The 13,293-nt window shown below is 36.7% G+C and overlaps 1 protein-coding gene across 1 annotated transcript in view; it reads left to right on the top strand.

Moving 5' to 3' along the window:
- LOC102226876 (signal transducer and activator of transcription 5B-like) overlaps positions 1-13,293 on the top strand; it is an 83,477-nt gene that overhangs the window by 24,840 nt on the left and 45,344 nt on the right. Inside the window, exons 2-3 of the mRNA XM_023349129.1 lie at positions 12,065-12,208; positions 12,309-12,465. Of these exons, the coding sequence (XP_023204897.1) occupies positions 12,078-12,208; positions 12,309-12,465 (288 nt within the window). The 5' untranslated portion in view covers positions 12,065-12,077. The remainder of the gene's footprint in view (positions 1-12,064; positions 12,209-12,308; positions 12,466-13,293) is intronic.

Genomic DNA, 13,293 nt, shown 5'->3' with positions numbered 1-13,293 from the left:
CAAGGACAGTTGGTCATGTTTCCTGAATGGATAGTTGTGATTGCTTGCATTTTAGCACATCAGAATATAACCGGAGTAAGGCAGGGACCTGCTGTGTTATGAGTATTTGTTGCAGAGCAAGCCACTGAATTGCTCTAAACTATGTACAATGGTTCTCAAAAGTGCACACACGACTTGTTAAAAGTTCAAGTTTCTGAGATGTATAAAAATGAAACCATGGTATAACATTTAAAATCTTTTCAACCTTTAACATATGACACATTCCCTCAAAAATCCAAATGGAAAAACAAATTGTTTTATCGGGGAAAATATTAAAAAGCTGTGGTGACCTGGTTGTATAAGGGTCTACCCCCTTTTAACTATTACTTTGTTAGAGCTCTTTTTGGATCAAAATATTTGCCTGCTCTCCCTTGCAAAGATTCAGGAAATTATGATTTATATTGTCTGCATCAGGTTTCCTCTAACATTAGTTCTGGAGTTTGGGCAGGCTATTATAAAATGTTACTTTCATCCACTGATGGCATCCTGTGGTTGTTTTTGATGAATGCTGGGATTCACTGTGGTTCATAGAAATGAAAACCCTCTTATCTTCAGCCTGATATCTGAAAGTTTCTGGTCAAAATTGTTAATATTTTCATCTGTCCTTACAAACCCCCTAGTAGGGCTGCACAATACATCATAGATATATTATCATTGCTCAGTTGTCAGTTTGCTCAATATGCAAAACACTCTTTGGATTGCAATAATTGTTGCCTAATATATTTTAAGAGTTATGAAGTTTTAAGTTTTCACGCTAATGCAATATTTTGTAAGCAGTATAGTGTCTCATGGCAGCAAAAACTCACACCAGACATAAATGACATTGCCAATAATGCTAAAGGTCACATAGAGTAGGAAACACACATTTAAAAGAAAGAAAAGAAAATTGGAATATGTCCTCACTGCACTACTTACCAACACTGTTGCAATTGCAAGACTTTCTAATATCATTGAGGCCTTTTTTCATCTGAAGAAAACCAACCTCAGATCAAAATACTACCACTGTTTCGCTGTGATCCAAAGTGGTGTTTTTTTTAATCAACATATATTTTGAAATTGTGTTCCAAAAATGTCTGCAGCTTCTTTAAGTATTACTGACAACTTCCCGACTGCTTCATTGACTTGTTTGAGTCTCATTTTTTCATCAGTTTAGAATAAAAGTACAGTTCCTGCAACATCACTATTCTACTGTTTTTGCTTCTATTGCTTTTTTTTTTGTCCCCCTCCACACTAGCACCTTTTTACTTTATGTTAAGTTAATCACACTTAGTATAATTCATGCTAGGAGTAAAGACTGAATCATGAAATTGGATCAAAGAGTGCATTAAACAGTGCATTTCTAAAGAAAAAGTGCATACTTATACAGCCAGACTATTGCAGCTCTCTAAAAAAATTTTCTTCATCAAACAGAATGTTTTGTTTTCACTTTATTTTTGTAGGACGTAAACCCTATCAAAGCTGGAGAACATATTTAATGATTTATTATCCAATTTTTTACACCACAGAAACCAGGATATTACAGAGATTTTGAGATGCACTTTAATTTCTATCAGCTGACTGCTTCTAGTGTAGCCAGTTCTTTAACTTAGAACAGACAGCTGACGCATTAAAACCCTGATTCGTTTAGGTATTTGACCTCTTTTCTACAGTTATATCTCTGTATCAGCCTTCAATGACTCACACTTGAAGGCTATCTTATCTACAGAGGTCACCTGACTTTAGAAAACCCTCTGCAATCAGAAGAAGTCTGAATTTAGTAAGCAGTCATTTGTTTTATGTCTTTGAGTCGGTACAACAAGCCTCTGCAGCTGCTTGAGAATGGATTTTAGATTAGTTTGTTTTTCACTCTTGCATAATCCAAGTTGGGATTCAACTCTCTTACTTTGTCATCCAGTGAGTCCCTTGCTCATAAATAAGGCCTGGTTTTGTGTATTGGCTCCAAGAAAATTCAAATAAGTTGTTCCTCGCATCACTGCCAGTATTGTAAGGATGGAATGAGGAATATTGGCTTTAACTCGAAGTCCATAAATATAACACTTTGCACAAGCGAAAGAGGGGGGGTGGGTGAAGTTGAGTTGAATTTCTTTTGATTTTCTTTTGTTTGTCATTTCGTGAAGTGAGTAAAATGAGCTCCGTGTGTTATGAGGATAATGGATAGGTGCAGCAGCAGCATATGTTGTTGGTGTGTGAGAGATGAGGAGAAAAATGATGGCAGAATGAAGGGAAAAAGTTACTGGCAGAACCGTGTGCAGGTAATTCTTACTGGACAACGAGAAATATGTTTCAGTGTGAGAATGTGTTTGAAGTAGCTGTCAAGGTTAATTTCATTCTTTTAGAAAAGGAAGGCTGTAAAAGATAAAAGAGATTGTTGGAGTTCTTTTATGGGCCAGCCAAAGTAAAAGGTGAGGTAATCTTATTTGCATGTCTGCTTTTAACTTTTCTAGATTTGCGTCGAACTTGGTGGGCATCTGCAGGGGGCCTGAAAAAGGTGCAGTGATGAATTTAAGTGTTTTAAATAAGAACTGCTCATGTTTTGATTGAAGGTCTTTTTTTCACTTTTTGAAATATATTTCCTGCAAGTAGTGCCTTATTGAAGCATTGGTAAATTACCCAGCACAGTACTTTCATAACATGTACACAACACCATATCATGTAATTGTTGTTTAAGAGTCATGTAAGATTATAAAAACAGTGCAATCAAAAACAATAAGGACCTCCTTGACATAAATACTGGAGCTTAAACTTGTCACTAATGAGGTTATAGCAGGACTTTTGTCTTCATTTCTGACATATCCATTTCCCATCTCCTACTCCTCTAAGACAGTGGAATGATGAGGTGAATCATTCGCTCTGATAATAACTTTGTCGTTTGTCAGTAGATCAGGAGGCATTTTTCACTCATTAAGCACCATTGCTCTTGAAAACTGAGCTAATTGTCCTTTTAGTGTGGTTACGGGAAGATAAACACATTAGCAATCATCAATTTCAGGCTCACTAATTGCTTTAACTGCCTCAGTAAACCTTTTTCTGCTGCTTTTTGATGCAGCTCTAGAAATAAGTGACTGTGAGTGCTATGGCCTGAGAAGAATATGCTTTTAACTGTCTTTATTGATCAGTTTACGCAAATGAATCTATTATTATTCAAGGTAAAGTATTGAAAGAAACTTTTATCTTAATGCAATTGATAATTGTTTCCCTTTCCCCTCTAATGTATCTATGGTTATGATATAGGCCACCACTAATGTTCTCCATTGGTATACAACAAGCTAACTTTTGGAAATTCACACTAAGGCATGACTTCTGCCAGACTTCTGAAATTAATAAATAACATGAACAGAACCTGCCTGACAACCTGAAGGTGAACGATCATCAACACTGTAGAATGTAACTCCGTCTGAAGACAACAGATGAACAAAGCTTTTGACATCTACTGAATCAGCCTCAGAGAGGTTTCACTCCCAAGGAACCACAATGAGAGCCATTATCCACAAACTTACAAAAACATGCAACAGTGGTGAACGTTTCCCAGGAGTGCTCAGTCTGTCAAAATTAATCCAAGACCACATTAACGTCTCTTCCAGGATGTTATAAAAGTAAGAAGAACATCTTAAAAGAAGATCTCTGAGGACCTAACTTGGCTTAGTTAAAGTTAGTGTTCATGGTTGAATATTAACTAAGACACTGGGCATAAATTCCATCTTTAGGTGAAGCTTCAAGGTCACCATCAACGACCAAAGAGAACACAAAGACCCATCTAGCATGGGCCAAAAGTACCTAATAGTGTATTTTTCTGGGACTGCTTTATTACAAGATCTGCATGGCCTGCCGTTACTAATACATCAATTCAATTTGACTTTTAAGCCTTTACCTTGCTAGATTATGAAAAAAGACAATGATATAGAGCAGTGACTCTACTTCTGATTTTCTGAGTTAACTAAACGAAGGTTGTAGTGTGGCTTCGCATTAAAATTTTGTGTGGCCTTAAACTGTTGGCAGTTTAAGGCCACACAAGGCCATCCTTGTGTGGCCTTAAGGCCATCCTTGGCAGCAACTGTTGTTGCTGCCAAGGATGGCAAATCTGTTATTGAGAAAACAGTAATTGGAAAAAAAAATTGTTTCCCTTGCTAAATTGAGTCACTATATGTCTAAAAATTTCCCTATAATAGGAATAATTTAAATGTGACACAAAAGCAAAAACAGAGGGGGTTGAATACTTTTTGATGACCCCGCATTACCAGACTGGAAATAGTTCAACTTACATTAAATACTGCTTACTTTTTTATTGTCATAAGATGCATTTTAGACCTTACAAATTTTTGAGACAAGTGTGATTTTAAAGAAACAATATTGTTTTATCCGAAGTTCCGTTTTCACAGTAACAGAGATAACTGAAATGGGGTCACAGATGTGGTTAAAAGAACAAATCCAAAGGACCAGACAGAAAAATAAAGATGCTCATATATTTGTCTGGGGTTTTCTATCAGCATATGGTTTCCTGATGTTCTGTCTCTATGGAGTCCAGGCAGGAATGAGAGCTGGCTGAGTCATGACGACCCCAAATTTCAAAGTCCGATTCTCTTTTTTGTCTTTCATAAGAGACTCGACTTTCTGTCTGGCTGTAGTTTAGATAACGCAGCTCCCTCAAATCATTATGACTTTTTGTGTGTGACACAAGTTCAGTTGTTGCAGCAATAAAATTCAGACAAGTTGGTGTAGCTAGAAAACCTAAACCTGATGATAATGCCTTAAGGTCTGTCAAAACATATTTCTAAAGAGAAAATGAAGATTCCAGTTGACATTTTAATTGAAATTTTGTGTTTTAGACATCCATGTGCATGGATAAACATTTTGCTTTGTGATGAAAAATATGTCCAGCAGGATGCCTGCCCATGCCTCTAGCTGTGTGTCTGCCTTACACAGATGAACTGTTGCTATTAATTTGGTGTACTCTCTTCATTTTTCTTCACACCTTCCATAATTATCAGTCGCCATTAAGAGTTCTCCATTAAGGAAAATAACTTTTTTGTGACCTTTCCTCTTAGCCACTGGCCAGTCATGACCTATGGTAACATATTAAGCTTCTGTAAATTTCTTCCTGTTCAAAGAAGTGATTTATTTCCACTGTCACGGCGTGCCTGCTCTGAAGAGGAATTACTCAATAGGAATTAGTGCTATTAAAAAAAAAAGGTTTGGCAGTATTTTTTTTCAAATGAGTATGGGTTAGGGTTACAGCTTTTTATATTAAGGCATACAAGGTTATCTCCAGAAAGTTTTCAATAGTCATAGTTCATCTTGGAGTTGTGCGTTGAAAATGAAAGTCAACACAGGAGTTTTATGACGTTGATGTCACATGTAGGAGGGTGAAGGCCATAGGTAAATGTGTGTGTGATTTAACACAGGCCTGTAAAGGACACAAAAAATGACATAATTTGAGTGACTCAGTAAATAAATAAATCTGGCAGCTCATTAAAGCTCACCTAAAGATGTAGACATCATTTGTTGGGGTGCACCACCACATAACCCCATCAAACCCTCCATGGGTGGAGACAAGATGCAATACAAGACACTATTAACTTGCAATACAACATTAGTAAGGTCATGGGAAATCATATTATTTGTGTAATGCAGTTCACACATTTATCTACTTTGTATGAAACTACTCCAAAAAATAAATATAAATTTACAGAAATTTTTAAAATAAACTACACCTTTTAGAGCAATTATGAAATAGTTTCTTGTGAATCCATAAATATTTGAAGTAATTGTAATCATTCTTGAGTTCCACATATAAGCACATTAAAGTTCTCTAGTAATTGCTCAGAATTACTTTGTTTCATTCTTTTAAAATAAGACAGTTTTCAGTCCCCATCTCTAACATCGTTGTGGCTTTTGCTGTTTTCCCACAAATGTCTTTTTAATTGCTGCATCTTTTGAATTCCTGTATAATAACACTTCGATGAATTTGCCTGATGAAGCGTTAGTTTTTTGAAAATAATTTATGCTGTTCAGAATTATTTTAGCTTATTGTCAAGACATGGAGAACTGAAATAAAGAGAAATCCATTCACTGGACCTTTCCTTTCACCCTTTTGTAATCTCCCCAGGCCTTTTGTTGAAGTCCTCTTCCCTGTGAGAAATAGACAGCTTCCTCAGAAGCACCCAAGGTTGACTCACTTCCTCCATTTGGTCTCTCTATCTCTTCTGTCTTTCTTTCTCTAGTTGTCTGTCTCTTTCACTCTCTCACTTTCTGTCTGTCTCAGGTTAGTGGCGCTCCACTTTAGAGTTTCCTGCTGCTACATGGTAGCGCAAACCTGAAGGTAAGGTTTCTTTTCCCCCCTCTAGATCCATGCCATATTGCAGAAGTTATCTTGTACTAGTGAGAAGGGGAAAAAATAGGGACGTTGCATGTCTCATGTTCATTTCAAGGTATTTGGAAATCATGGAAATAGTGAAGCTTTTGCTGGGAAAGATGTTACTTTCCTGTTAGAGGTGAGAATGGAAGTGTTTGTGGTGAGCAGCCCCAGTAGCCTACACCTTTAACAGCTGTTAGTGTCAGGCAGACTTGTAAAGCAGCACAACAAAACCTTTTAGCTTCAACTCCCTGCAGTTCTTTGTGGGCATATGTGTGTGATGCAAGGATGGTGCAGAAGCAAAGCTACACACAGTGGGTGTCACAGAAAGAGCTGGTAGAAAGGTTTTCTGCTCTTCCTGTTGGGTTCTTCCTCCAATCAGCTGATAGCTCATGTGCCGATGCTCGCTGCTGATTCCCTTGCAGATAAAATGTCTATGTCGCACATTTGAATTTCACTTATTTTGTCTTTTTGGGATCGAGTAATTGTTTTATCATTTGGTTTTCATTCATTTGAACAATTGAGAGAGATAAAAGACTTTATGGTTAACAGGAACAACTCTATAGTGAAATGAAAGAGTATTTGCTCTCTCACAGATTTGTTTTCACAGTCACAGGTTTCAGACTGGCAAACACATTTTATGATCAGACAAAGATAACCTGAGTAAACGTAAAATACAGTTGATAGTTATTTCACTTATTATAGAAATACAAAAGTGAATTATGTTGCTCCTTACGTCACTATAGAGGAACTGTGTAAGGTTTCCAAAAACCTCAATTGGTTTTCAAACATCTCAGTCAAGTTATATGTCCTTGGAGTCATTTTGGTACATCAGACATTTCTGGGAAGGATCACTACTGTCCTAAAATCTTAGAAATAGCCAAGTAAAGCTTTTTGGACTCATGTGTGACTTTGTATCTCAATTGTTCTTGAATTTCTTTAGATTAGGTGCATAGTGTGTTGCTTTTTTAAAGCTTATAGCCATTCCTCATGTCGTTTGACTTTTCAGCTTCATTAGTGCCGTTAAAAAAAAAAGCATAAACCAACCAACTACTATGCATTTCATAAAAAATACCTATTAAGAGGCGAGCTTCACACAGAAATCCTGAATACTTCAGCAGCGCAAACATCTCTGGTCTCTAGAAATTAACCTTTAATAAAAGTCTTTCTTCATTATATTCAAGGTGATACAAATGCTAAGATTTGAGCAATGCTAGAGATAGCACCTAAGGATGTGCAGTGACCTCTAAGCCTGTTGGTGCCCATGATAAGGATGTGGAAAAAGACTTGAAATAAATGTGCTTGTTGTAATGAATTTATCTTAGACTGAAGAATGTAGATAAAAACAACAGTAAGTGAGGCATACTAAAAATAAAAATGTGCTAAAAATAAAAGTTGAAATCATGTATTCATCTTTAAGAAATGTTGATTTTAAACAATCATCCACCCCTTTTTAATAGTTTCTATGAAATAAATGCAGCTAAAGTTGCACATATCTAAAGCAATTATGAAAAACTAATAATATTGGAGACCAGGACACACCAGGCGAGAGGACGAGCCAAGTTTAAATTCTGGAGGTTGAAACTCCAAAGCTCACTGTTACAGAACTGCAGCAAAGCATGCCTTCTTAGGGTCACCAGATCTCCATAACAACCATCTATTTTAAGGCTTTTGTGCACATCTTTACCAGGGTTATCAATAATTGTGGAGGGTGCTTTGAATTGCCCTTAGTAGAAATTGATTAGCACATTTAATAGGCCCAGCTGCTATTTGAGGGGTAAATTGCGACACAGCATACATCTTTCAAAAGGTCACATGAGATGAAGAACAGAGTTTTGAGTTTTATGTTAAATTAATTTATTTTCCAACTGGCTAAACTCATTCGACATATGACAGAAAGTCATGTGTTGAAGTCATGAGATGTTCTTTACAGAACAAAGTTGTTTTGTTATCGGCAGTAAAGCAGCTTTTTTCATTCATTATTAGCAACCATGTGCAACATTTTTCGTAACTGAATCTCTTGATTATTGACTTATTTGAGTCCTTAAAAAGAATTGTGTTTAAAGAAGAAGAAAGTTGCAAAAACTACCAAGGGGTGTAAAAATGGAAGTTAAGATTTCGGAAATAAGCTGCTGAGAAACAAAAGTGAAAGAGACGTGCGAGAGACACAGGATCATATCACTGGGGAGGGTGAACTTCCCTTTTTGTTTGGTTGTTGTGTTGTAGTAAAGAAGCTATGTGTAGGTCTTTTTGTGTGAATTAGGCATGCACAGATACACAAAAGATGCACACGTTGTCAAGCAGAACCACTGACACCACAAACACCTACAAATACACTCATGCACACACAAACATGACAAATGTACACCACAAACTTCCCGCATACTCATTTCTCTTTGCCTTTTACTGACAGTGACTGAGCCACTTTTGAGAAAGCTGAGTGGGTGTGTTGACTGGAAACAAGTGGCATTGACCCAACATAAAAGCCTTTAACCTAAGGATAACTGAAGAACATGTTTAAGCCTTGTTCAGAGTGAAAGTAGGCATCCCTCAGAGTTATCAGGAGCTTGCTGCTATGGTTTAAGATGGAAAAACAAAACAAATTTGAGGACGTTTTTGCTCCTCAGGAAGTTTTGTCATTCGCGTTGCGATTTTAGTCAAATCTCCATAAATACAGTTTTTGAGATTCTTCTTCATTTTTAAGTCTAGGTTCTTTTAACATTTTTATGTGCAAACCAGAGAATTACTATCTCTAGTTTGGAGATAGTTGCCAATCTGGCATGGTCTCGGTCCCACTTCATGCAACCAGTCAAAGGCTTCACTAGTTGCATCAGGTGTTCTTCAGATGGAACACCTTAAATGTGTGGTAATTTGTTGCTTGTTAAAAACATAGCTGAATCAAATGAATTCTTAAAGTGTCAAAAAGGAGTAAACAAAAAGAAAGACCCTGAACTGGATTGACATACAATTGAAATCGTACTTCAAAAGGTTAAAATTAAAGGCACGGTGACAAAACCTCTTGGAAGTGGCAGACAAATACAGTAATCATCTGATGTCACCAGATTTCTGGGAGGCAAGTGGTCAAGAATCGTCAGTTGACTGGAAAAGACTTGATAGCAGCTTTCATTTTGCATAGTAAGGGTCATATTTAGACCAATAACATAACAGTGACCTCCAGGCACTTACTTTTGATTTCTGAAGAAGTCTTTGACTAAAGGGAAGAAGTTGTGCTAGACTCTCTCATGTCCATCATTGTTACTGACTTAAAAAAAAAAAACAGTCATAATTTATTTTTACCCGTCAATTTTTAAAATGATAATGACGTGCCATCACACATCAAGCAGATGAATATATATGTTTTTCTCCACAGAAACAAGAACCACTAACTGTGACCTTAGTAGGCTATACATAAAAACAATCAAATCAAATGATTGCACTTAAATCTTAAATGATTCGCCTGTTGCGGCCTGAGATTTAAGTCTCAAACTTTCCTCCTGGTCTGCATGGACCTGTGTGTAATCAAATGTCTCCGAATCTTGATGCTGATCTGGAGCAGTGGTTCCTAACCTGGGTTCTATCAAACCCTAGGGGTACGATGAGTCGGTCTCAGGGGTTCGGCGGAGCCTCTGCCATGGAGGCAAAGACACACTTATGTAAAGTCGTGATGACGCGCCCCGCTTGGCCATCACTTGCTGCAGAGGATCACGTTACATTGCTTGACCAATCAGTGCTGCGGGGAATTTAGTGCGCACAGTCAACGGCTGTCATAGCTGTACGTCATGTGGTTTCTTTCTTAATATTTTAATCCTTATTAAATATGTCGAGCAATAAAACAAGAAAAGGAACAGGCTTTGCTGTGAGTGACATGAGAGTAGCACTTGCCAAGGTGAAGCCACGCCTATCTGAACTGGTCTCCCAAAAACAACAGCAGGAGTCACACTGATTTGCAGGCATGTAATTTGGGCAATGCTTTATTCTGGCCCCAAAAAAGTATTTTGTGGATTCAAAATGATAAAAAACGAATTATTTTTTTAAATTTTGAATTGAAGTTATTAAAAAATGTTAAATTCTACAAAAATATCCAAATTTATTTTTAATTAGTAATATAGTAAAAAAAAATTAAAAAAAATTGTGGGGGCTGAAATTCTTTTACGGGGCCGACATATTTTTGGGGGGCCAGAATAAAGTAATACCATAATTTGTTGTGAGTTCATGGTTTTGTTCTTTGAACAAGGTGATGTTCATGCACTGCTCATTGTTGTATTTTGCCATTTTCAGCAGGTTAAAGAGTGAGGAAATAATTGGTTTAGAACAACAAAGTTTAAAGTTCTGTGTCAGTTACGCTAAAGATAAAGTTTAACTGAGTGTGGGAGCAGCCATGCTTGAAATAAGAGAAATAAGCTCATGCACTACAACCCTGTACTTTTCTGAATGTATCCTGTGGATTTGAATGATGAAACTCAAAAAGCACAATTATTATTATTATTTTCCTCTCAGAACTGGGGAACAGGAACAGCATGCATCAACACCAAGCAATGTGTTGATGATGTTTACTGCTGCTTGCCCTTTTTATGCTGTATCTTGAAGTCATAGGTACATATAATTATAAGCTTATAATTCAAAAACTGGCTTACAGTTAAATCAGTGACTTTGTCCATAGTTTGCACTCCACAGGTGGTGCCTCTTGTGCATCCCTCCAGAATTATATTGGTTAGTAGACAATGTCTCATCTGAACAACAGATCACAGACACAGTATGGAAATTGTAGCTGCAGTTTCAGATTGTGGAGCGCAGTGAATGAATTAAGTTTTAGCGCACCATTCTAAAAATGCTTCATAAAGAGAAAAAAATATTTATGACTACAAGTTGCAGAACCAGCCAAACTATGAAAAAGGCATGACATACAATTACAATAATATTGTACATTAAAGACCAGCGATCTGTTTAAAGACTAAGACAAATGTAAGCAAATTTAAATGAAATACTATGTCAGACATTGTTGGAATGAACTTTAAAATATTATCTAACTTTCATAGAAAAGTTGCACTGAATAATAATATTTTCAGTCATGTTTTGAAGGGGCCAACAGTTTCTGCACATCTCAGATTTTCAGGGAGCTGGTTCCAAACCAGTGGAGTATGGTTTGGAACCAAACTAAAAGCCTCTGCTTTTATTTTTTTTTAGAAACACTGAATCAGTAGGTCCCTAAAAACCTTGGCAAATCTAAATGTATTTAGGCCAAAAGACTATTCAGTGTCATTTACCTCATCAAAAAGATTTAAAGTTTTATATTTTAACTTGACATCTTGTAAAGCTAGCTGTATAGACTTATAGTGTATCATTTTAAAGCCTTACTCAGTTCTAAGTTACGTGTTGCGGTCAAAAGCATGACTGCAAAGCATTGCAAATTTCTGTATGTTTTTTTTGTTTGTTTCAGAAAACAAATAGGTTGCATTAATGTACAGACATACCACTCTTTTTTGCAAAAGTATCAAAGAAAGTAGAAATCCAACATTGGTTGCTTATTATGCCGACTTCTTCAGGAGTCATTCACTGTTATCTTTGCAAACTGTCTAATTGTCAAACACAATTAGACAGTGTTTAGACAATCTGCTTTGTTTGACCTCAGCTTTGAGCTTTGTCATTGACTGTGCTAATTAGCTGATTCCTTTGCAGCTTCAGGGTGTTGATGATGGCAGTGTGGATCCAGGCCCAGCAGCTTCAGGGAGATGCTCTTCACCAGATGCAGTCACTGTACGGCCAGCACTTCCCCATTGAAGTGCGTCATTATCTATCCCAGTGGATAGAGAGCCAGCTCTGGTGAGTTTTGTTTCCGTTTAAGGCTTCAGGAGTCCTTCCGCCATTGGTACATGCGCATGAATTTCACATTTCTTTCGTGTGCATGTGTGTGTGTTGTCAGGGATGCTATAGACCTGGAGAACCCACAGGAGGAGTTCAAGGCTAAACGCCTCTTGGACAGTCTGATACAAGAGCTGCAAAACAAGGCTGAGCACCAGGTTGGAGAAGATGGTTTCCTTCTTAAAATCAAACTGGGTCACTACGCTAACCAACTCAAGGTAATTTTAGGTTTTATTTTTGTTTATCTATTGAGTCACTCCTATTTTTTATGCTTTTAAAGAACCCAGAGTTTTTATATATTTTGGTGTCAAATATCCTCTGGGTTTTCTGGAGGTCTTATCAAAGGTTGTCATTTGTTTTTCTTAATATTGCACTACTTCACAATTTTGCTTGTGCTTGTTAAGTCAATTACCCCTGACATGTAAACCATTTAGGCATAAAAAAGACTCTTAAACTAAATTAATGATCCAGTATTTGTGTCTACACATTAACATGCAACTTACCAAAGGAGAGGTTTTAAGTTGGGTTTTATTGTGACTCACATAAAATAGTGTTTTGGCATCAACACGATTCTGCAAGAAGTGTGAGCTGAAAACATGACATCAAATAATGATCAGCTGAAGGATAGTGTGCCTTACAGATCTTCTGTGAGGTATTTGCTAATTTTTTTCCCTTATTTTTTTTTTCAAAATGTTTCAGTTCTGATCATCTTCTTTTGACATTTTTAGACTTGTAAGTTCTTTTTCCTCTGCTTGTGCTCTTTCTGAAAGAAATGCTGTTCCTAAACACTATTTTCAAAAATTCGAGGAAAGTTCATTGAAGCAAGTTTAAAAAGCACAAATAAAAAAAAGACTGAATGGAACTTTTATGCAGACGTGTACATAATAATAAATGCTAATATTAGCCATGGAAGCTGAGTGAGGTTTCATAACAACAAATAAACTGTACTAATATAGTTATACTGTCTACAGAGACAGTTAACAAAAGCCTTAGACGCTGAAGACCGCTTATTCTGCCTTGTTGTGCCATAATGGATCAGACAACAA

Source organism: Xiphophorus maculatus, chromosome 16 (genome assembly GCF_002775205.1).
Source record: "Xiphophorus maculatus strain JP 163 A chromosome 16, X_maculatus-5.0-male, whole genome shotgun sequence".
NCBI classification, from domain to species: domain Eukaryota; kingdom Metazoa; phylum Chordata; class Actinopteri; order Cyprinodontiformes; family Poeciliidae; genus Xiphophorus; species Xiphophorus maculatus.
This window is presented reverse-complemented; position numbering and strand designations above follow the sequence as displayed.